Below are 24,993 nucleotides of genomic sequence, written 5' to 3' on the forward strand. Positions count from 1 at the left end.
TGTTGAAGTATTTTTGTGATTAGAATGAATTTCAAGGCACAACAAAAAGGCATATTAACGTGAAGAGTGAGTCATAGCATATTTTTTTTAAAAAAGAGCCTGATTCTAACAAGTGAAATACCAAAGCTATATTTTACTCACAGTGCAGTAAATAAAGGGAAATAAATTGCTTCATTTTTGTTAGAAGCAGTGGCATTGCTGGGAGATAGCTTAGTTTAGGCAGCAGGAATGGTCTTGCTGTTAAGGCATTTGAATAGGAATGAGGAGATTTGGATTCTGATGGATTTTTAAGGCCAGAAGGGACCATTATATCATCTAGTCTGTTTCCAGCCCAGTTACAGGCTTCCTATGTGACTTTGGGTATGCCATTTAGCGTCTGATTTTCAGAGGTGCTTAGCAGTTACAGCAGCAATTGAAGTCAAAGGGAGATAGAGATGGTTAGCTCCTCTGAGAATCAGACCTAATTAAAGCTTGGCAGGAAATGGTTTTCATGTCTTGCAAAAAATGTTGAGATTAAAAAAAACAAACCCTCCATCCCAAATCAGGAAGAAAAGTTAAAAACTTGAATATTTTTGAAAACTGAAGATCTTCCCCTCCCCCGAAATTTTGTTTGGGTCAATCAAAAACTTTCATTTCAGTTTTGACAGTTCCCCCCCTTTTTAACCTCCCTTAGTCTAAATTTACTAAAATTCCAAAACAAAAAATAGTTTCTACTAAAAAACTAGAAACTTCCTGTTTCAAAATGTCAGAGCAGGATGTTTTGATTGTTTCAAAACATTTTTTCTGAAACATTTTTTGAATTGGGAGATTCATCAAAACCAACTGTGTTTCTCATACAATTTCAGTTTCAGTGAATCCGCATTTTTCAGCAAAAATATTCCAGACCAGTGCTTGGCCTAACACTGCTCTGTGCCTTAGTTTTCCAATCTGCAAAATGGGAGTAAAGATCATTCTTTGCCTCATATAGGTGTTGTAAGGCTAAATTAACTAATTTTTGTGAGGTGCACTGATACTCATGGACTTTAAGGCTGGTAGAGACTATCATGATAATCTATACTGACCTCCAGCACATTCCAGGCCACAGAACCTCATCCACCGACTCCTATAATAGGCCCATAACCTCTAGCTGAGTTACTGAAGTCCTCATATCTTGTTTAAAGACTTCAAGTTACAGATAATCCACCATTTACTCTAGTCCAAATCAGCAAGTGACGTAGGTCCCACACTGCAGAAGAAGGCCACCCCAGGTTTTTGCCAATCTGCCCTGGGAAAAAATTCCTTCCTGACCCCAAATATGATGATCAGTTAGACCATGGACATGTGGGCAAGACCCACCCATCTGACACCTGGGAATGAATTTCTCTGTAGTAACTCAGAGTCTTCCTCATCTAGTGCCCAATCTCTGGTCATTGGAGATATTTGCTAATAGTCGCAGATGGCAATCTCATGATACCATCCCCTCCATAAACTTATCAAGTTCAGTCTTTTTTTGCCCCGCTGCTCCCCTTGGAAGGCTTTCCCACAACTTCACTCCTCTGATTATTAGAAACCTTCATCTAATTTCAAGCCTACATTTGTTGGTGGCCAGTTTTTATCCATTTGTTCTTATGTCAGCATTGGTCCTTAACTTAAATAATTCTTCTCCCTCCTTGGTGTTTATCCCTCTGATGTATTTATAGAGAACAGTCCTATCTCCCCTCAGCCTTTGTTTTGTTTGGCTAAACAAGCCAAGCTTTTTAAGTCTCCTCTCATAAGGTAGGTTCTCCATTGCTCTGATCATCCTAGGAACCCTTCTCTGCACCTATTCCAGTTTGTATTCATCTTAAACATGGGAGACCAAAGTTGCACACGGTATTCCAGATGAGGTCACACCATTTAAATGTATGTTAATAAATGTTAATGATAAGAATTCCCTTATCATGGGAAGACAAATAAAATGTTAGCTGGGTTTACTGAGAGATTCCAAGTGAATATCTGCATTTGAGCATGCATGCCCACTCCACTTTGGAGTCTGAGGCTGAGTGACAAGGCTGGTTTCATGATGTCTATCTCCTCCTGGGTTATTAATATTAAATGACAGTTCTGGAAAAGACTCTGGCCAGAAGGGTACTGTAGCCATGGGGTGTCAGAAGAAATGAGCTTGGTAATAAGGTACCAGACAAAATAAATAAGATTTGGGAGTATTTCTAGAAAAGAAATGCAGTTTCTATGGATGTGATGAGATCTATACTGTCCATTACTTACTAGACTAAATAAAGTCTCAAGCCCACTTTTGGATAGTGTGACTTCCTCTCATGCTCTGTATCCATTCATTCAGCTTTCGTCTGCAACCAGAAAAGCTATTTGCAATCTATGTTATCTCTCTAAATAACTTGTTGCCCACATTTCAGTAACATATTTTCCTTGATATCGTCCAGCTGTAGTTTCTCATTTTTCCTTGTATGGGGCTCTTGGAATAACTACTTCTCTTCAAGCTACTCTTTCATCCTTTTTATTGTGTCTACACTCCCCTGCTTCTCTACAGTTGGCTTAAGAAATGCATTCATTGTGAAATCTAGTCTGTTCTGTCTAGTTTTTTCTCTTTAAAAGTAAAGGTCCTTAAGCAAATGTATAGCTCTCCGGATAACCCTTATGGTAAGCATTATCACAAGTGTACATAGCTTGTTTCTTTCTAGCTTTTAGGTATTTGGAGGGTCTTTGTGTATGTAACCAGATGACATCTTGTAATCAATAAACTGGCATCTGGCAGTTTAGTTCTCAGCTTCATTTTCTATGCAGGATTAAAATTGCCAAAGATTCTTGTAACTTTCTTCTGAATGGCATTTTTAGCTATCTTTCTGTCCCATCCCATTGTTTCCACATTGCTCTTTGTTTAGTCCTTTGTAGTGCTTTTCCATTTGCTGCTGCAATTTTTGTTGTTTTCACTTTATTCCCTCACAGTTTTATTGCTGTGTTGTTGTTTTTCCCTTCATTCTTTCCATCCCTCTTGGAACCAGATTTCAGCAAATGGAGACTCCCCATTACTTCTGAAAATATTGCATCCCTTAGACCGACCCTTTTATCCAGGCTTTCACTATTTTCTGTCCCTATATATAATCACTTAATTTGCACCACTTCACTCCCTCCTGCTAGAAAAGGGCAACCATCAGGATCCCTTTTATATTGAAATTCTCTCTCTTGCTTTCTCTTATTTACACACGAGCTATGATTCTGGCTTTTCCACTATGCTCTATTTTTTTGAATAAGTTCAGCCTTGGTCCAGAGGGGGGTAAGAAGTAATTTAGTATTCATGTTAGCAGCTTGGTTTTGACAACGCAGAGGGTGGTTATATTGTCAAACTGTGTGGGGAGATTTTGAGTTATAGGTTGAATTGAAACCATCAAACTTGAATCATGAAACCAGCTGTGAAAGGACAGAGTCACCGAGTTGACGGGGGGGAGTAAATTTTCTAGGATTTACTAAACAATAGAAATCAATCTTTTAACAAATGGCTTCTGTTAATGTTTTTATATAGCTTGGTCAGTATAATGTATGATTATTATTTATTAAAGATCACCATTAGGCAGTTGTTCTTTGAGCTATTTGTGATTATTTTTATTAAATAAAGATTTCCTGATTTTCCAGTTTATCTTTATGAAAATTTCGTCATAGACCAGAACTTGTTTGTTAAGCCTGTATATCAATAATACGTGAAACAAAACAATAGTCTATAGCTCTCTCTGGTTTTATGGGTGTGTGTGGGGGGGTGGGGGGAGATTGCTATCCAATTATATGAAAATAGTCTTGCATTCCCATGAAATTACTGTATATTTTCTTTTCTTTTGTTGTTGTTGTTGTCAGGTTGGGATTGCTCACACTAGTTAAATTGCTAATTTTGTCTTGCTAATTATTTGTCTCTTAAAAATATTACGTGAGCCTGTTCTACCACTGTGTCATACTCTCTCAGAACGTACACTGAAAAGAAGCAGAGAATGGAAACCCCATGGGGTTTCCCTGTTGAGCCTTCTTGCTAACATGTTGCTCTATAATCAGCAGCAGTTATGCGCTACATTGAAGAAGATTTTGGCTTCCAGCATTCTCATCCTGTAGGCTTCTGTCTTTCTCTCAGAAAAGCTACGCAAAAGCTAAGCAGAGACAGTGAACTATAGTGTAGCTGAAAAGCACATAGATGCTCAGAAACCAATTGTAGTCAATAATGAAACATTTAATAAGTCAATAAATATTGGATAATATGCAGGGAAAATAAAAGATTTAGTTTTGTTGTGTTTCATATTTTGACTGCCTTCATGGTTCCAGTTTGAGTCAGGAAAGAAGAGCTGAATTTTATAATCCATGACAAATTCATTATCTACATGTGGCTTTTGTTTGTGGAGAGAACTGCCCTAACACAAATAACAAAGCATTTAAACTAATAATATTTTGCTAAGGGAGCATCAGACTGTAGATTATCTTTTCAGCTAATTTTTACATCAATACCTGTTTGCATAATGATGGTGACATACTTATCTGTCTAGGTAGACAAAGTGTGCTACTTCTTATATACTAAGTAAATATAGAAAGCAAGCTTTTCTGACCATAAATTATCTCAAATATTTTACTTTACTTCAATTTGTTGCTGTATTCAAGACTTTATTATCTCATAATCAGATAATTGTTGGTCTTGTTATGTATCTTGCTTTATTAAAGTCAATTACATGTGATTTATTAGTTATTAGAAAGGTATAAATAATAAACTTGTAGGCTAGTGGTAAATTAGCATTTTAATTGGACTTCCAATAAATTGTCATACGATGAATGCATAATTAGATATAAGAAATAATATGCCATAGTAAAACTCACCTCCTGAACATGCAGGGCATATTAATATAGGTAGGTTGGTAGCACTGCCTATTATTCAAGTAATCTGTCATTTCCCATTCTAAGACCCAGGTTTACATTTCTTATAACTTTGCTAAACTTTAGCTGTTCAGGCTGAAATTTTCCATGCTGGGTGTCTGTCTCAGGTGTAATCCTTCTGGAAAATTTCAGCCAAAATAGTCTAGCCACTTCCAGGAATGAAGCCAGAGAAAAGTACATTGTTTTCCCATGTTAAAAAATTCTGGTGGCCTTTTCTTTGAATCTCTCCAGCACCTCCATGTTTTGAAGAAAGGACTTGAAATTTGACAGGGGTATGGGATATGTGTCACAGATGTGCCTTTTGCAATTCCCATGAAAATCTGCCTGAATTTGGTGTAGTTATAAGTATTTGAAAAATTGCAATTCAGAGATGCTCATTAGAGACTTAGATTTTAGCAGCTAAGTTCCCTATAGGTTCCCTGCGGAGCATGCTTGAGCTGAAGATGAGCATTACTTTCCCTGTAATTGTAGCTCTGGTTATGGTGGGCTAGCTGGGGCTGGGGTCAAGGCCAAGCAACTGAATCTGATAGTAGGGAGCCTGTCTTTCTTGTGCTCTCAGTGATTCGCCCCTGCTGCGCTCAAGCAGTGTGGAGGAGGAAATTGCCTGACTCAAATGCAGAGGGGACAAGAGTTGGACCTGTTTGAGGGTGGTGAGAGTAGATTGGGATGAGGAGTTTGGGTGGAGACAGGGACTGGCTTGGCAATGAGGCTAGGACACAGAGCCAAGGGTAGGTGCATTGAGAGTGGTTAAGGAACCTGGGGAAGGAGACTGGGACTAGGTGTCAGTGATTTGAGCTTGGGAGAGTGACTAGAGGCAAGGAAAATAGTTTGGTTGAGGAATCAGGAGTGGGGGCATCTGAGACTGGCTTAGCAAGAAGACCGGGGACAAGGAGTTGGGGAATAAACTGGGACTGGGAGAGGGAGACTGGGAATGGCTGGACAAAGAGATTGGAACTGGGACTGAGGGGTCGGGGGGGGGGAAACTGGGACAGCAAGTCCGGAGGGGTGAGACTAAGACTTGCTGAGCAAAGAGACCGGGACTGGGATGCGAATACAGAATAGTGGAGGCCAGGACTTGCTAGGTGAGGCAAATAGAACTGGAATGAGGAGTCAGGAGTGGAGAAGAAACAGGATTGGGACAGGAACAGGTTGGAGGCGAGTCAAGAGGGTCTGTGCTGGGGAGGAATGGGCAGAAAAGTCTCCCCACTAAAGCTGTTAAAAAAATATTATGTGATCATGTAACTAGAGATTGTATCATAATGCATATGCACAAGGAGGCTGAATTAAGGTTGCACAAACACCCTTAATTCTAGCATTTCCTAATTTCCGAGAATTTGATCCTGGTCCAGTGTCCACTGAAGTCCAGGGAGAGTCCCACTGAGTTCAGGCCCCAGAACCTCTGTCCTGCAAAGGAAATAGTTCATCTTTCCTTTTACAAATATAAATGTATTTCAGAAACAAAACACATCTCTTGTCCATAAGTTTGAGTCATACTGATCAGTAGGTGATATTTCTAGAAGTTAGACAGTTTCTGATTAGCTACTACTACAAGTGTTTGTTCTGGATTTACTCTAATTGTGGAAAAAGCAGTTCAATGCTGTGAAAGAGTAGCTTCACCCTAATCAGAGATAGTGAAATCTAGGCAGGGACTTTTTATATGTATGAATACCATCCAGCATTATGGAGCCTACTCTGAAACCTAATGTCAACTGTGACCTCTAGGTGCTTCCATAATGCAAATACTAATAAGATCAATACAACTGATCCTACACTCGTCACACAATCTGTCCAAAACCATTTGGAGGTTCTCATAATCTTGGTTGAGGTATTTTCGGATTATATTAGGAACATGCAAATAATATAATATTAAGATTTGAACATTACTCAGATTTGGGTAGCCTGATGTTTGGATCATATTCATAGCCCCCAATTAAAAAAAATGCAATTGTCCCTCCTTCTCCTCTTTACAAGACTTCTCCCTCTCTCCTATGCCCTCCCATGTACCCTTCTGACAGGTTCCCAGTACTCCATCTCCTAGACAGCCCCCAGCACAATCAGTTGATGTCATCTGGAGGAAGGGACTGTAACTCTCTAATCTCTTCTGTGTGACTGTTTCTTTCCCGTCACTGCTCCTTTTGGACACAGTAGGAAGCATTGTAAAATTCACTGACATGTGCAGCCAAATAAAACATCCCTGAGTGGCCCAGGTGTTGGCCAGTTATAAGAAGCTGACTAAATCCAAGTATCACCCAGACCAGGGGCTCATAAGAATTCAAGATTCCCCCTTCTGACTCTATAATGACAATTATAATGTTAGTGGCCCTATGTGGCATTGCATGGACTTCACACCTACACCCCTGGAAGACCCTGGAATGGAACAGAAGGTTGGCTGTCATTTCACACAAGAATACATCTCCAGCCAAGCTTTAAGGAGAACTGTGGGTGAGGAGAGCTAATATGCTTTGGTAGTGATCTCTATGAGTTTTTATAGTTTGGATAAACATCCAGACTAAACCTTATTAGGTAACTGCCCTCCCCAGATTTATATGGAGCTGGTTTATATCATGCATCTTGAGGCTGGTTTATATCATGTTTTTATATTTTGGCCATTGTGATACTAGTTTGTAATTTGCTGTTATATGTAGAATGGCTGAATCAATTTCGTATCTTTCTTAACATTATTCCCTGCCATTTTGTATCTTTCTTTACATTATTCCCTGGTTTTCATAGGCCAGAACACTTTAGTATAAATGAGAATCAAGCCCATAGTCCGTATCTTAAAAATCAGCAACGCGTTTGGATACACTATTGGGAAACAGGCTGGCTTATGTGCTGTCATAATAGATAATAATGAGAATCATTATGCCATCAGTTTCAATATTCACTCAAATGCTGGCTACAGGATCCAATATTGCTTCCTGTGGAACCAGCACGTACATAAGTGTATACATTCATCCTCATCTCACCAGGACAGCACATGTGTGCCCATGCATATTTGTGTGTCTGCATAGAATCCTATACATGTAGGGCTGGAAGGGACCTGAAGAAGTCATCTAGTCCATTCTTCCATATTGAGGCAGGACTAAGTTTTCCTCAACCATCCCTCACAGGTGTTTGTATGTCTGCACATATAATATAGGTGTGTGTGTGGTATTTGGTGTTCTCCTATCCTTCCCCAGGTCAATATCGTCAAAGACAGCAGCCGTAATACTATCATGACAAATTTCAAATGCATGAAATTTCAAAATCATTCTGTATTATGCTAGACATCAGTGTTGCAAGTTGATCTGCAAGAGATTTTCAGGAATGCATGAGGCTATGGAAATTCATTGAAAATTATTTCCAGAAAACTTGAAAGCCATGCAAATGAACTGGCAAAGATTTTCATGTTAACTTGCACAAAACCATATTAACTGGTTTCAACCAACACTTTCTCTAATGGATTATCATTGTACAGCTATTTATCATGGTCTTTTTCGAACTGAGAGAGAATGGAAAAATTAAGAATGCCCTGACACATTTCTACTTGGCTGTGAAATGTGAGGGCCTTAATGTTGTATAACTGTAAATAAACAATATTGCTTTAGGATTAATGCTTGGTTCAGGACCTACACAGGAATTTGTCATATGTCTAGGTTTTTGTCCTACACATTTATCTAACTTGAAAATTCTACACTAGCTGTTTAAAGTTTCAATTTACTATGTCCAGGCATGTGGGTCTGCCTTAAAATAGTTATATTATACCAGCATAATTATATTATAATCAATATTTAAATCCTCTTCACAATGCATATTTTAGTCCTCTTCCTCCTATTGATAAAGTAGTCACCTTCCCAATGGCTTTCGATTTTGGCTGGCTGCATAACTAATGTTTACATTTTTAAATTCAGGATGTGTTTGAGAGCCAATTGCTGGAAGAGAGCTTTTTATTCACGCTGTCAGTTTTGCACATTCTGTGGCCTTAGACAGAGCGCTCACCTCCCAGATGTTCAAACACTGAAATCTGACCTTATGTCTGAACAATTGTTACTTTCACAAAATTGTACTTTTCCATTTGCAGGTTAATTTTGTAATATTATGAAATAACAAAACACACTCTGTCTGTATGGAAATTCTGAAACTAAAAAGGAAGACACATTAATATATTATCTCTGGCAACCTACCAGTCATGGTGTGCAGAAGTCAGAGTGGTGAAAGCAGCTAAAAGCATAGCATTTTGGCAATGTGTTCAGCAGGATAATGCAGAACGGTAAAATCATGACAACTTAAATATGCTTAAGTAAATAGAAACATTCTGTCACCTTTGACCTAACTGGCTTATTGTGTTTTTCTGCCTTTGCAGATGTAGGCTACAGCTTGTCTGGTCTGACAGATTTAGTAAGCAGCCTTCAAATTACTGCTGTGGGTACACAGTGATTAATTTTATATTTTATTCTGCAATCCTAAGAGTGTGTATTATTAGATATTGCTATGACATTCACTTGAGAAAATCATTTGAAAAACACAAAAAGGTCTTAGTGTTCAAGTTTGATGATCTCTCTGCCTGAGTATACAGGGTAGCAAGTTATAATAAGACTTTTAGAAGAGGAAAGTAAAAATATGGCTCAAAAATATAGCACAGAAGAAATAAATTCAGTGTAAATAAATAGAAGAATTTTAAAGAAATTAAAAAGGGGCACATTGGATGGGACTGTCCAAACTCCTCCTGGAGTGGTGTATAGAGACATTCCTATACACAATGACCCTTGTTTCTCTTAATTGGAGAGCGGTAAGAGGTCTCTGCGACACTGCAAACCTTATCCTCTGGATGTCATAGGATGTGTTCCAGAGGTCTGGGTCTCAGTCTGGGTCTAGGTGCATAGTAGGAAAGAGAGACAACAGCTGGCCAGTTTGGGGATGGGAGTAGGCAAGTAAAGGTTGTGGTTGCAACCCTCAGTTTAGCTGAAATAAATAAATACAACCAATATGAGGCTGTACTATCTTTTCTGCTCTCTATCTCCAGGAGTTCTGGGGACAGCTGTAACCTGGCTGTACCATAGCTGCCATGGAAATGTGCTGTTAGGGTCTGTGTCAGGGGCCAGAGCTGGTGAAGCCAAATACCCCTGGCAGAAGAGGTCTTCCCTGCTAGGTGCAGGACTGGTGAAGCCAAATCCTCACCCTCCCAAGAGCCCCCTTCAAATGGGGAATCCTAGGGTAAGTTGGGAATGGTCTTGTAATGACAGTGTGTGTGGCCAGCTTGTCCCATGACCTGGCTATTTTCTGGCTGATACAAGGTAGCCAGGAGCAAATTAGGGAAACACTTGATGCCCTAACCAGCAGTGGGGACTGAAGCAGCCCTTGGCAGGCCCAGTATCGTGTGTGTGTGAGCATGATGATGGTATGAGGGGTTCAAGCATGGCACAGGAATGAATTCAGACCCATGTGATTTGCCCAAGGCCATAGAGCCAGTCTATGTTACAGTCAGGAGTTTCTTGGCTCCCAGTCCTTGCTCTATTTTTAGCCCACAGTGCACTCTGATACCTCATAAGGAGATAGTGAGAGGTACATGATAAAAATCTGTTTATGCACAGTTGAGGCATGAATCTAAGCACACACTGAATTAGCAAATCAAATGAAATAAAAAAGCAATGGCAAAGAATACATTGAAACATAAAGGAAGTCATCGAGAATCAAAGATGTTGTAATTGACAGTGTAGGAAACTGAGGCAGACAAACCCAGTGGTTACAACACTGGATGAAAGTATTAAGGGTATTATTGCTTTACTTCTCTTTGAATATGGTTATGAAACTGCAGCTGAACAGGAAAGTCCATTGACAAATACTATAGTTACATGATCCTAATATCTTAAGTGAAACCATAAATACCCCATGGGCATTTTCCTTCTCCTGTTAGAATACTTGGAAGTACTGATGTTAACTTCAGTGAGAACAAGGCTGTGCCCCGTGTTTGTCATTACTCTATGGCAATGCAGAATATTTGGTTTCCCTCTCCCTGCTATGCAGATATAATTCCCATTACTATTAAAGGGACCAGCACATCCATGAAGAAAATAATAGATTCTATTGAATTGAAATTACAATCACTTTATTAATTCCACACTGTGTACAAATAAATTGCAGCCTGTCTTATGGAGTTTAATGCTGAATGATCCTTTATACCTTGGGTTGTTGATGAGCACACACATCATCTTCTGTCACAACTCACCAAAAATACAAAGCAAAATTTTTCTTACCACCTAATTGTTTTATATATCTAGCAAAACCAGAAGACACACAGGAAGAATAGACAGATAACTAGGAAAAGGATCACAGCATGAGAAAGATGTTACAATTATTGGAAGCAGTGATGTATATAAATGAATGCAGAAGCCACTGAAATCTTTCAGTATGTTTTGCAGAATGAGCTAGAGTGCCTTAGAACCCATAGGGACTTGTGAAAGAGTCCAGAAAGCTAAAGAAACTGTCTCTCTGGGTTCATTAAATGTGATCTGCCTCTGAAATGAAAGAGTCCCCTTCAGGATTTCCATACCAGGCACAGAAAAGGGGAAAAGAAGGAGCATTAGGATAATATATAAAGTTTCACCGAGGTGAATGGAATCAATGATTTACCAGCGATCCCTTTAAGAAATATACTGAGAAATTCTAAAAGTGAGAGCAGCATGTGGTGCTTTCTCAGAAGAATGATGCAAGGCTTTAAAATGAAGTTTAAAATGCAGATTGTGTAATTTCCTTTGAAAGAAGTGATGGGTAATTCCTTTGTAATTATACATGGATGAATTAATTATTCTCTAATGAACTCAAATAAAACTTCATTTCATGGTGCAGTCTTTTCTTTTCCTAATTAAAAATATCCAAGAGCATATTTCTAATAGGCTGTGATTTTTCACTTTTGGATTATTGCTGCGGTTATGCTTGTTTCACCCCTAATATGTTGACATGGGGGTGGCAGCTCCTCTGTTTAGACACTCCAGCTCATTACAAGCTGGATTATGTCTCCACCAGTACCTGGGCACCAGGGTCAGAGATGGCTCTTGTGTCTGAATCGTACTTTCACTGAAGTCAATGGAAAGATTCCCATTGACTTCAATAGAGCTGGGTCAGACCCTAAGAGCATTATTTCCTTCTTCCCACATTCTGTGCAGCCACACAGCTTGCAGTCACAATGTGATCAGCGAGCACAGTTGCGGCTCCAGCCTCGTGCTCCCAAGAGCGTATAGCTTCTAGGGCAGGGAGGATACACTTGAGAGAAGAGTCATGGCCACACCCATCCTCATATTGGGCAGATTAGGTGACTGGAAGCAGAAGGGAGTACATTTTACCACCCGCCAAAAGCACAGTGGATCTCCCACTGGATCCCAGAACTGAAGCTAGAGACTCAAGATCAATTATGGTTGATTTTTCCCATGGTTGTGCTGGAGTTGGTTACCACACATCTAGTTCTAGGTTTTTTCAAAAACCACAAACACACAACGGATTTATAAAAGTATACAGATTTAGCCAAGAAGTTGAACTTCTATAGGCTATGACTGTTTAATATGAATTGAATAATCAGCATTCCAGTATATTACCTTTTTTTTATTGTGCAGTGGTACTTTTAAATCTGCAAATAGAGAGGTCCTTAGAAAAAGCATTTGTCTCTGCAATTTCTCTCCTGCATTGAGGGTAATTGTGTATTTGTAAGGTATGTATGTGGAAGACTATAACTATATGCTATATCTGACTAAATGTGTTGGCAACACTCTTTTGTATGTGTTCATTAATCGGTGAATAATAAAGTTAGTATTGTGGCAGTACAATACATATGATATTAATAATATTGAAGTCACTGATCAGCAGCTGTATTATACCAATGAATATTAGTTATTGTGGGGTTCATTGTTGGATGAAATTTGTCTTGATATGGAGAAGTACTGTAAAGCCCTCTGTGCTACTTAAGACCTGTGTTAAGGCTATATTGAGAGTCTCAGAGTATTAACACAAGACATCTGTATCACCATTGGGACCAGAGGTATGCTATGGGGAGGATGCATGGACAATCTAATGGCAATTAACACATGAATATGTTGGATAGAGGAACTGTGGTTGCTACTTCAAGAGAAGCGGATGTTTGCATTTGCAACTCTACAGCCTGGCCAGGGGTTGAGAGGGATTTCACTGCCCTGGGACTTCTCTGTCAGAAAGTCTAATTAATTGGGTCTCATGCAAGGGAACTAAATGTCCCCATCTCTGGATAGAATTAAGTTTTCCATTAAGTGTATGTTCCTCTTAATTCTGGGATCATGTCTAGTACTGGAATCTGGGTGGTAAATAGCGATTTCCCCTTTGTTAAATATACGTTTTTGTTACAATTCTGAATACCACTCTGAAAAATAGGAGGCTAGCTTCCAGGAACAGATGTAATGAATAAAGGTACAGGTGTGGAAAGCAGTTTCATATTTCTAACATCTGTGAAGACTTTTCAGCAGAAACTCAGATTCGTTTATCCTCTTGATTATGCCTCTCTATCAATTCACCTAGACCCTATAGAATTATGAGTGTAATGATCTTGAACCTTCACATGAACGCAGCCTGCTGAAGCTTGACAGTTGCTTTTTATTATCATTCATATCTCGCACAACAGAGGGAATGTTAGTTGGAAAAAATAATATGCTCTCTGACTTTGAACATCACTTAGTTTTGTGCTTTGAAGCTATAAGGTGATGATGTCAGTTAGATCCTAAATCAAAACAATAAAATAATTCAGAAACATTGGTACCTATGTAGGTTATTATTATAAAGTTTCCGTATTAAAGCACTTTAATATCTCAGAAAGCTGTTTTGACCTTTGACTTTGGATTCTCACCATAAAGGATTAACACGATTTGAATAAATGCAACATTTATCATTTGCTTTATATTAAAGGGCTGGGCATATATGACTGTCAGTGACCAGGTGGGAGCAAGAGTCTGGTTTACCTATTAGAGCTGGATCCAGGATGGGGTCAGGGTCAGAAGTCAGAATACAAAGCCCTAAAGCCAAGGGTTAACAGGAGTCGCAGTCAGAAGGAGAAGAGGGTCTAAGCCAGGAATCAGAAGTCAGGAGGAAGCTGGGGGCTAGAACAAGAACAGGTTCAGGCTGGAGCAGGACGTGGTGCAGGCTGGGGCTGAAGCAAGGCTAGAGAGGGCAGAGGCAGGGATAGTAAAAGCACACCTGCAGATTAGGACTGTGCTAAACAGCCGCTGGACTGCTGGTGCTATTGAGTTTAAGTATCAGCCAGCCTACAGACTCCTGCAACCAATAAGGTGCCACAGTCTATCAGAGAACTTATATCAGGACCAGCTGTGTTCACTGGGTTGCCAGGAGACTGGTTCTGCTGCAGGCTGGTGCCTGACACTATAGTTTTTGACCCAGATTAATCTTTGGTGGGGGGGAAAGTTAAATGTATTTTCCATTGATCCTAATCAATTGCAGTTTAAAGGTTATAAAATGCTTCTGGGCACTCGTACCTCTTTTGGGCACATTTCCAATGTGCTAATAGTAACCATGAGCTGTATTCAGTCCAAATGTCAATGTCTCACTAGTATATGATTAAAGAACTTCTGCAAATCTTCCATGGCTCTAGATTTCTTTGCCTTCACTGTGACCTGTTAGTCAGAGTTAGTGATTCCTGTTCTTCATGTCCAAGCATTCCTGTTGAGTGCATTTTCTAAGGTGACACTTATCTTCATGAACTCCTTCAGCATCTCGAACAACCATTTTCTGGGTCTTTGTATTTGCCTTGTGACTAATAGCTCTTGTAATCTCTGGCCAACAAATCCTATGTCTCATCTTACATGACCCAAACATCTCAGTTCATGCTCCCTCGGCTTTTTCATGAGGGGAGCTATCTATATCATGGCTTGTATCATTTCTTTGTAGGCTGTCAGCTCTCATCTCACACAGCATCCACCTGAGCATTCTCAGTCAGCAGTGTGAAGTAGTTATTCTTCTCTCTTCTTCATTGGCTAGCATTCCAATCCTTACATTATGGATGGCCTAATCATGGTTTTATACACTTTAATTAACATATTCTTATTGCAGAGAATTCCCACCAACTCCCTGCATTTGCACCAAGCACTCTTCATGAGACTCCTAATATTCACATCCACATGCCCATCATCGCTCATTACTGAACTGAGGTATTTGAATTGTTGCACAGAGGTTAACTCTATATCACCTAGTTTTACTGGTTTCTCATTGTCCCGCTCAATGAAGCATTGCATGTATTTAATTTTTTGTTGGCTAATCCATAAACCATTTTCTTCTCATGCACTCCTCCATCATTCTAAATCCTTTTCCAGTTTGAATTTATCTTTGCAACACAATATAATATCATAAGCACAGTGCAGACTGCATGGATCCTCTTCCCTAATCTCCTGAATGAAGGTATCATTGCAATCACAAATAGGAATGGACTTAAGACTGACCTTGGATATAGACCTACCCTCACTGTGAATGGATCACTGTAGCTGCAGCTGCTTCTCAGGGGTGTTGTACTGCCCTCTGACATGTCCATGATAGTCTGAACACATCTCTGCGTGGCCATAGACCCCATATCTATTCTCTAGAAACTCTGTCATAAGCCTTCTCTCAGTGTACACTAAATGCTATTCATTGTGATTCTCCCTATACTTCTATTTGTTTACCCTCCTGCCATAAATCCGAATTGACTGTCATTTATTTGATGCTCTAGTCACTTACAATGTCTTTTCCTGATAATTCTTTCCAACCATTTAATTGCATGACTCATTAACCTTATGCGTCTGTAATTCCTCTGTACATACATTTCACACTTGAAGATAGGTACCAGCATGGTCTTCCGCTGCTCATTGGGCGTATTTCTAGTTTGGGGGATTAAATGGTTGAAGTTTATCATCATCCCCACCCCCTCAAGGTCTAATGCTTTAACTGCCATAATTGGTCCACTGTATGGTCCCACTGCCTTCCCATGTTTCATCTTCTTTAGCGCAGTCTCAGTCTTTACCATGGTGATGGGTCTTGTGTGGTTATTGAGTGCACATATTTCTCTCAATGGTTAACTCAGTTTCTCTTAACTGAGCAGTTTCTCTAAAAAATCGTTGCCATCACTTAATGATTTTGCTGTCTTCCACAACTCCTCTTCCATGATTCTACACTTAATTAGCCAAATTCTGATTCACAAATCAAAGTGTTCTTTGTGTTGTTACTCAGCTAGTTCTTATATTTAAGCTTTGATGGTTTGGCCACTCCTCATTAGCAAAGTCCCAAATATTAGCCAGTGTAGATGCATCAGAAAAATACTTTCAGGATTTTTTTTCCAGAATAAGTCTTTAATTAGAAAGGCCTGTAAGCACACTTAAATCAATTAGTTAAATTAAGTACTTTGTTGAATAGGGATTAAGTGCCCAAAGGCATATTCTAATATCACATCAACCTAACTCAACTGAGCATGCTCAGAGAAAACACAACTGTACAAGGTGAATAATACTTAGTTCTGTTTGTGCAGGGGGGAGAGGAACAGCCAAATCAGGAGGAAAGTCAGTCTTGAATTATGTTGTTTGTTCTTAACAAACAAGAAAATCCTAGAAAGAGAGAAGAAAGACTTGTGTTTGCAGATAGGATTGAGTTTTGCACATTCAGCGTGCGCATGCATGCTCAGTCTTGTGTTTGTGTGTCCATGCTAGGTTAATAGCAGACTGGGGAATCAACCCATTCACAGTGTCTGAAGTTTCTATATGTCCCTCTTTCTACTTAAAAAAATCTAATAATTTTTAAGGGCTTAACATACTAAGACATAAATCATCAACGCATGGTAGATTACCCATCAAAACACAGGGATGAAATCCTGGCACATTTGACGTCATTGCGGATTTTGCTATTGACATTAATGTTGTTATTGTTTGTTGTGTTTAGCCCCTAGGCACTGTTTTAATAATCAGGAACAAGTCTCTGTTGTGCTAGGCACTGTACAAATAAAGAATAGTAGACTGTCCTCTACTGTCTGAAAGAGTTTACACTCTTAGTAAAGAAGATAGACAAAGATAAGGGAAAGAGATAGAATCTACAAACAGAGTGATGGTTTGTGAACATCATGCTAGTTTTGTGGTTTTTTGTTTGTTTTAGGGTTTTGATCGGAGGAGGACAGGGCAATAGAGAAGATGGAAGGGAGGAAGAAAAAGGGTATGAAGGGCAGGTGGAGACAGAATGAGTTAATGGAGCCAGGATTTCACCCAGAAGATCTTTGTGGGACAACTAAATTATTTGGCTCCATATGGCTGGAAGTCAAATAACAGATGCCAGCTCCAACTCTTCCAAAGATTCAAACTGATTGTCCAAAATTCAAACTACTGTATAAATCCTAAATCCAACTCCAGAAGACCAAACTTGTTGCAATAAGCACAGCGGACAATTGCAGTCATCTAGAGATGAAGCTAGGCAAGGTGCTCTAACATTGTTATGTAAACTGTCTCATCATTACTGAAGCCCAAATACCTCAAAGCAAGGGTATGGGCTAATTTATCAACATTTGTGATCCAAACCTGAAAAATATCTATGAAAGCACATAACTATAAGATCATTTAGGTGCATCAATTACAGTATAGGGTGACAGCAAATACGTAAGGAATTTTATCTCATTTTATCCTCTAATGAAGACCATTGTGAAAGCAAAATCTGTTAGGTGCTTGTTGCTGGTTACCAGGTTATACAAACCTCTATCACAACATATTTTGTGAAGAAGATGTGCAAGATATTTAATTCAAATGATACTCTTTTATACAATTTCCCTTACTAAATGTGTTCAAAGAATGTTAAATATGTACATAAACTAAAGTAATCTTCTGGTTGGCTTAATATCACTATAAATGAATTATAATAATATATTCCTTTATTTCAATATATATTGACATTAATAAACTTGAAATAATAAAAGACACATCTTATACTTGAAGATTAATTGATTATTTGATTTCACCTGGCATTTTAGGGTTGTTCCAGAGCCCACTCCAGTGAGCTTTGGTTCAAGCACTTAGTTGACAAAGACTGAAAAGTATAAGAGAAGAGCTGCTTGCATTTGGATTTTTTTCTGTGGTATTTCAGAGTTTTCTAATCTTATCTTCTCATTTTGCTGAAGCACTAAATATAATTTAAAAATCATTTTTTTGATGGAAAGAAATTGTGAAGAAAAGTGTGTCCAAGGAAAATAATCGTTCTCCATTTTTCTGGTAGCTTGCTTTCACAAAACACTCTTTCATGAATAACCCTTTGGGAATAAGGATTTAAGAATCTTTTTAGTTCAGTTCAACAACTGAGTTAAAATGCAGTTGTAAGATTTTTGGTAATGCTGTCAATTAAAAACATTAACTCAGATGAAACTTGCCAAATGTGTTTAATTCATTTTTAAACACCCATCACTTTCTGAAAATAAGCTGAAAGGAAGTAATGCATGAAAATAAGTAGCTAGATTTAAAAATATATTATTGCTTATCCTTCATTTGCTCTTTGATCTAATTGATTAAGGACACTTAGTGTTTGTTCATTTTGGCTCATAATAGATCTGAAGACATTTACGTTTAGAAATAGGGATTTAAATATATAAAACAGCTGCTTTTTAAATAGTAAGTCTAATTATGCCTATGATTACATTCAATTTTGATTAGTATGCATACAAGTCCTTACTCTCCTTGCGTATTCAAGCTGAGATATGGATCGCTGGAGCTAAGATTAAAGTACAAAAGAATAACTTGAGAAATGCATGGCTAGACCAATGCGAAAAGTAAATGCTGGTTTTTATCACTAAAATGCTTATTTGTCATTTCAGCTACACACAGACTTGGATCCTGGAAGCAGCAAAATCAAGTATATCCTGTCAGGAGATGGAGCTGGGACAATCTTTGTGATCAATGACAAGACTGGAGATATTCATGCTATGAAAAGACTTGACCGTGAGGAAAAGGCAGAGTACACACTAACAGCGCAAGCAGTTGATAGGGATACAAACAAACCTCTGGAGCCGCCTTCAGAATTCATCATTAAGGTTCAAGACATCAATGACAATGCACCAGAATTTCTTGATGGCCCATATCATGCCACTGTTCCAGAAATGTCCATTGTGGGTATGTACGCCTAAACATATAAAGAGCTTTGAAAAGTCACCCTTTAAAATAATCCAGTACATTAGTGATGGGAAAAAAATATATATTTATTTCATTCCTATTTCATTTTTTAAATCCTTTCTTGACCAAAGTGCTCGGCTGCAGGACAATAGGTTGAGATCCTCAGTAATAAGAACATGACTATCAGTTATATTAAATTGGCATTCTTTGCACAACAGTACTTCACTGGCCCAAATTTATAGTCTGTTTATGATGCTGTGGAGTATTGTTACTGAGGAGAATTTATCAAGATTTATTCCAACATGCCACTCTAATCCTATTTTGTTGATGTTTAATTATTGGGTTGTGTGTATTTGTACACAGATGTAGCACTTACAATATGTGGACACATACTCATTTATTTTCCTCCACGTATAACTATAATCAGCCAAAAACATGAAAATGAAAGATGTTATGTCTGGAAACTGATGGTGGGCTTAACCACTTAGCCATATGATCTGAAAACGAGGGAGTTAGTATGGGCAAAGAGAGAAAGCTGGGAAGAAGATGATGAAGGGAACGAATGTGGTTGAAGGAAAGGAAAATACATGCAAAACGTACTTGTTAATAGAGTGTTTTGGTAATGTGTTCATTTATATTCCTTCATATGTCTTTTTGTATATGTCTTGAATAGGGATGTTTGTTTCATTGTGCAATTCTGGTGCACATTTTGTTTTATATATCTATATCTGCAGCTGTCTAGACATATACCTGTACAGATAGGTAGAGAGATACAGACACCTAGGAATATATTGAAATTCAGTGTGTAGTATCTTACTCTGAGAGTAGGCCCACTGAAACCAACGTGACTAATTGCAGAACACTCAGTGTGAGTGAGGACATCAGAATCGGGCCATAGAAAATAAACAATGATTTCTAAGGTTTACCAATATTATACTGAAAGTAATGTGGTTTTTGGCAATTCTTGTACTCTATGGCTGTCAAGGCAAGATATACATAGATGCTCACTTGAAGGCATGTCAAGCCTCTTTACAAACACAATAGTGCCCTGTCAATGAGTTTGGAAAACAGCATTCCGTTCTATTGCAGTCTCTCTCACACACACACACACGCGTGATATATGGGGCTAGAACTGTCATCTTCCTGCAGTTCAGTACAATTAGTTGTATGAGGAACTTTTCAAATCTAACTGCAGCAGACCCAGTAGCACTGGCATAGTTACGGTAAGGTTTGCATATCAGTTATAATTCTTCTCCAGATTTTGGTGTCTTGATTGCTTTGAATCACTTCTACTGAAATTGGTATATGCGTTTTTAGCCTGAATGTCAATTCCTTTACCAAAACACATTTGATATGCTAAGCTGTTTTAATTGTATAGTAGCGCAAACATAATGTAGACCTGGTTTCAGATGATGTTTTTGCCAAGCTCTAGGCAGGAAAATGGCTTAATTAAATTAAAAGGGGGAGGGACAAGAAAGAAATTGTAGGCTAATCCTTATATGAACTGGGCCGACTGGGCATTCCGAAGGAAAAACTAGAAGGCAAACACAAAGATATGCCTGCAGGGGGAAATGGTTCCTGAGCATTAATTCTATTATTAAGAATAATTTATATAGCCCATAATGGTATGCAGCACTTTAGAAACATAGATTAAGATATCACATGATTCTTGTTCAAGGAAGCTTCAATCTAAGTAAGAAAAGGCAAATCAGACAGGGCACTGTGTAGCGGATCAGGTGAAGGAAAGCATAGGGGTTACTGATGAGAAGGGGCAGGCTTTGTTGAAAGAGACGATCTTTAATGAGGCAACTGAGGAGGAAAGAGATGGTGGCTGAGAGCAGAGGAAGGGAGAAACTGAGAAGGAGAAAGGCAATGAAGGGCCGGTAAAGTGAAAGGGTGGGAAAAGCATATGGAATGTGAATGGGATTAGGTACAAATGAAACTATATATGATATGGTAAAGGACAGACAATCAATGGAGAGAGAAAGGAGCGTGTGAGAGTGACGGGATTGGTAAATGAAATCAGAAGTGAGTTTTAGACAGACTTGAAGAGGGAAAGGTGAGAGGTAGGAAATCTGGACAGTAGAAGTCTACAGTAATCAAAGCAAGAGGACAAGTATATGGACAAGAGTTTTAGCAGATGGGATAATGAAAAAAGGATGTTTTGGGGAGATGTTAAAGAAGATGTGATAGGACTTTGCAAAAGATTATATATGGAGGTTAGAGGAGATGAGACCAACATTGGTATCAAGAATGTTAACCTTGGATACATGAAAGAGAAGAGAGTTACAATGAAGACAGAGTAGGGATGGTACAGCGTCTCATTCTAGAAGCACAGAGATGCACAATTGCTCTTGAAATTCCCATTGAGGTGGGACAGCTCTGCCCCTGAACCTACCAGGCCTGGGCCTCTTCTGTCTGGTACAATATGGCCCATAAATATAGTATTTTCAAATGGTATAGTTAATATTCAAGCCCTTAATAACAACAACAACCAAGGTGAAAACAAGCCATAAGTCATCTCAAAAGAAGGCTTGGATTTAGAATTACCATATGATTTGTGCACTCCAATGTTGCTGAATGAAGCAGACAGGAGGACAGTGTATGTGTCTAAATATCCCTAGGCTTTATATTTTTTCTTTATGTAGCATTCCATGAGATGTACTTTGTTTTCAACCTATTACTCCAAAAAAGCACCAATGGCAAATACAAACCCTAATTCTGAGCTGCCACTCCTGAACCCAGAGCATGTATCTCACTGAATCATGTGGATGATGAATAATTATGAAATCAATGCAGCATACACAGTTCTTCCTGTTAACCTGTAATGTGACTAAAAGTCAAGGCTTACATCCTGAAGGCAAGAACGTTGCTGTTTTACCAATTTTACTGTTACTTCTTTGGCTATTCTCCCTCCTTTTAACCAACTAGAAGCTATATCAATAGCTATAGTAAATGTAAATTATTTTAACTTTTTTAGGTATTGTCATGTTTGTTTTAAAATCAGTTTCCATCATCTATCAATATGTAGGGGAAAGACTGACTTCTTCTTCTTCCAGAGTTAGAGATTATTATTTTTTGCTGTGCTCTCAGTATTTTGCTTCCATTTTCCACTTCATTCCCCTTTAAGAAAACTCCACCCACCCAAGCTTTTCTATTTCAACTGTGTGATGCTTTCCACTAACACAGTCCTCACTAAGGTAGGGTTTTCTTAGGGTGACCAGATAGTAAGTGTGGAAAACTTGGGACTGGGGTGTGTGTGTGTGTGTGTGTGTGTGAGAGAGAGAGAGAGAATGTTCTGAGACTGGAGAGGAACTCATATGGTATGTGTAGTGCTTATGCAATGAAAATACTATACAAGTCATTTCATTTCTGGATAGCTGGAGAAAGAAACACACAAGATACAAGTGAATACACATTAATTTCTCTAGCATTCCAAAACTAACTCATCCCTCTTTCACTGAGATTCAGACATAGTGTAGCTTTTCAAACATAATATACGCAGCTGATATATCTTATATTGCTGCATGTTATAATTTCTCGTTTGGCAGCAATGTCGTGGGCACTATAAAAAAAACATTGTCCCAAGGTGCTAACTATATGAATAAGTGCATGGATAGCACAGTTGACATGAACTCTTGTATATATATATCTACAGCATGGATAATGTATCATGTTTGTGGGGAAGCTGGAACTTTGCACATGCAAACCGTCTTTAGAGATCATGTACACCACATGTATACATGCATTTACATACGTAATCAGTATGAACACATGCATCTGTTGTATATGAATGATGCTGGAAAATCCTGTTTCCCTGCAATGACTGTTTGCAGGACCTTCCTCCAGCAAATGATGCCAAGGAAATCTCTATTCCAGTTTTATTTCCTGTAGGAATGATGCTGACTTTTCAGCCGTCTTGACTGCACACTCTTGCATCTGCATGAACACACACACACTGGTGTGCACAGTCACAGTGGTGAATGGTGTGCACAGTCACAGTGTTCAGGAATAATTTGAAATCATTCTCTTTTTTCTGAGGAAGGAGTGGGCTTCATGCTCCAGAAAAAGCCCTGAGGAGCACATACAATTCACCCTTACCTCAACCCTCAGTTTCCTTCCTTTCAGCTCTGCCACAATAATCATCCTTCTAGTCCATCTCAGTCTCCCTCCCTCTTCGGTGAGACTGAATGTTCTGTACAGTTTTCATATTGCTTTTGTAAGCAGTGTCAGGATGAGCCCCACCCTGACATCTGGTGGTGAGGTGTGGCAAGTTGTGGAAAAGAACTTCAGGGGCCGATCTGATTTGCATAGGCACACCCACCCCGCCTAGAATGAGCCATAGCTGCCCAAATGGTCACTTTGGCTGCTGTGGGATCCCCATTGTCTCTGTTATTGGGGCAGGAAGAATAAATTGTTATTACCCTGATTATGGGAACTGTACTTGGCCTTTTGTTATGATGGAGGGACTCACCATCAACTAGGTAGCACTCGCTAGGCAAAGGTCATGGGTTCCAAAACTCTGTGAATTGAGAGAGGCTGGGGACAAGTATTAATACTTGGTGGCATGGGTGCCTGGGTGAGGGCCTTACATGCTAATTGCACTTCCTCCTCTCTCCACTGTGGAATATCTGAGCTAATTTTGATTCCATTAGGAGCCTAGTTACAGGCTGCTGAGCTCACTTTGGCTAATGGTGCACCAGCACTGAGGCTCCCCTACTACAAGCTGAATTCACCAAAGAGCTGAACTGACTAAGAGCTGAAATCACTGAGCGTTGTGTTAAGTAGTGGGGGAGGCTGAAGATATATTGTGGAGCAGTTTGTGGGACGGCTGGAGTGCCTTGTGGACAGGCTGGTGGAGCAGTTCATAGGACAGTGGGAGCTGCTTGTGGGACGTGGAGCGGAGCAGTTCGTGGACTAGCTGGTGGAGCAGTTTGTGGGACTGCGGGAGCTGCTTGTGGGCAGCGGAGCGGAGCGGAAGCGAGCGAAGCAGTTCGTGGGGCAGCTGGCAGAGCGGAGCGAAGGCCTATGGAGCTGTGGGGCGGTCAGCTTCAGATCATGTAAGGTGCCCCTTACCTCTCTCCCCCTCTCCAATCTCCACCCAGGTTGGGAGGTAAAGTTCTGCAGATAAACTTTCGAACTCTGGGGCTGCCCTGACCAGGGACAGAGACTTTTGGGTCATTGGACTTTTGGGACTTTGGGTGATTTGGGGTTGCTGGACTCAAGAACCAAAGGGAAAGAGCATGCCCCAATTTGCTTGGGGTGGTTTTTTTTTGCTCATGGGTTGTGTTACGAATCCTGTTGGTGGTGTTTCCCCAACATAATGCCACATTGTTTCTCTCTGTTATTAAAAGGCTTTTTGCTACTCTCGGACAATGTGCTTGCGAGAGGGGAAGTATCGCCTCTTGGAGGCGCCCAGCAAGGGTGGTATATATTTGTCCCAGGTCACTGAGTGGGGGCTCGAGCCGGTTTGCATTTGTGTTATTGGAATGAAACCCCTAGATATTGAACCCGGCCCTTGTTGCTGCCAACTCTGACGGGCAGAAGGGTTACACTTTGATCTCCTGAGGAGCCAAGGGTGAGAAGGCAGGAGGAAATCAAATCTGAACGCCTGTCTCCTGTGTGGCAGCATATGGTAGCAGGGCTGCTCACAGGAGTGCATTTGGGAAGTAGGAAATAACTTGCTTTCAATGGCATTTAAGCTGCATTCTGTACAAATATGTTTAAAACATCATGAGACCTAAAGGGACACATTTTGGAAGAGAACCCAGGTAAGAACCCCTAGAAAGAGATCCAGATAAGTATGGAGAAGAAAGGTGGAGTACCCAGTGGTTCACTTGTTTTTAAATTTGTTCCTGAACTTGCATCGTCTGTGTAACAGCCAAGAATGATGCCATAATGTACAGATGAGTGAGCCAGCTTAAAAAAAAAAAAAAAAGAACCAGGTCAAACTGAACTGATCCCATAGTGTATAATTGAAAATGCC

The 24,993-nt window shown here is 39.5% G+C and overlaps 1 protein-coding gene across 2 annotated transcripts in view; it reads left to right on the forward strand.

The window, feature by feature from the left end:
• The window catches only part of CDH8 (cadherin 8), a 190,902-nt gene that overhangs the window by 48,151 nt on the left and 117,758 nt on the right, over positions 1 to 24,993 (forward strand). For both annotated transcript variants that reach the window (XM_007059249.4, XM_043526361.1), the window contains exon 3: positions 18,713 to 19,007. In XM_007059249.4, the coding sequence (XP_007059311.1) occupies positions 18,713 to 19,007 (295 nt within the window). The remainder of the gene's footprint in view (positions 1 to 18,712; positions 19,008 to 24,993) is intronic.

Source organism: Chelonia mydas, chromosome 12 (assembly GCF_015237465.2).
Source record: "Chelonia mydas isolate rCheMyd1 chromosome 12, rCheMyd1.pri.v2, whole genome shotgun sequence".
NCBI classification, from domain to species: domain Eukaryota; kingdom Metazoa; phylum Chordata; order Testudines; family Cheloniidae; genus Chelonia; species Chelonia mydas.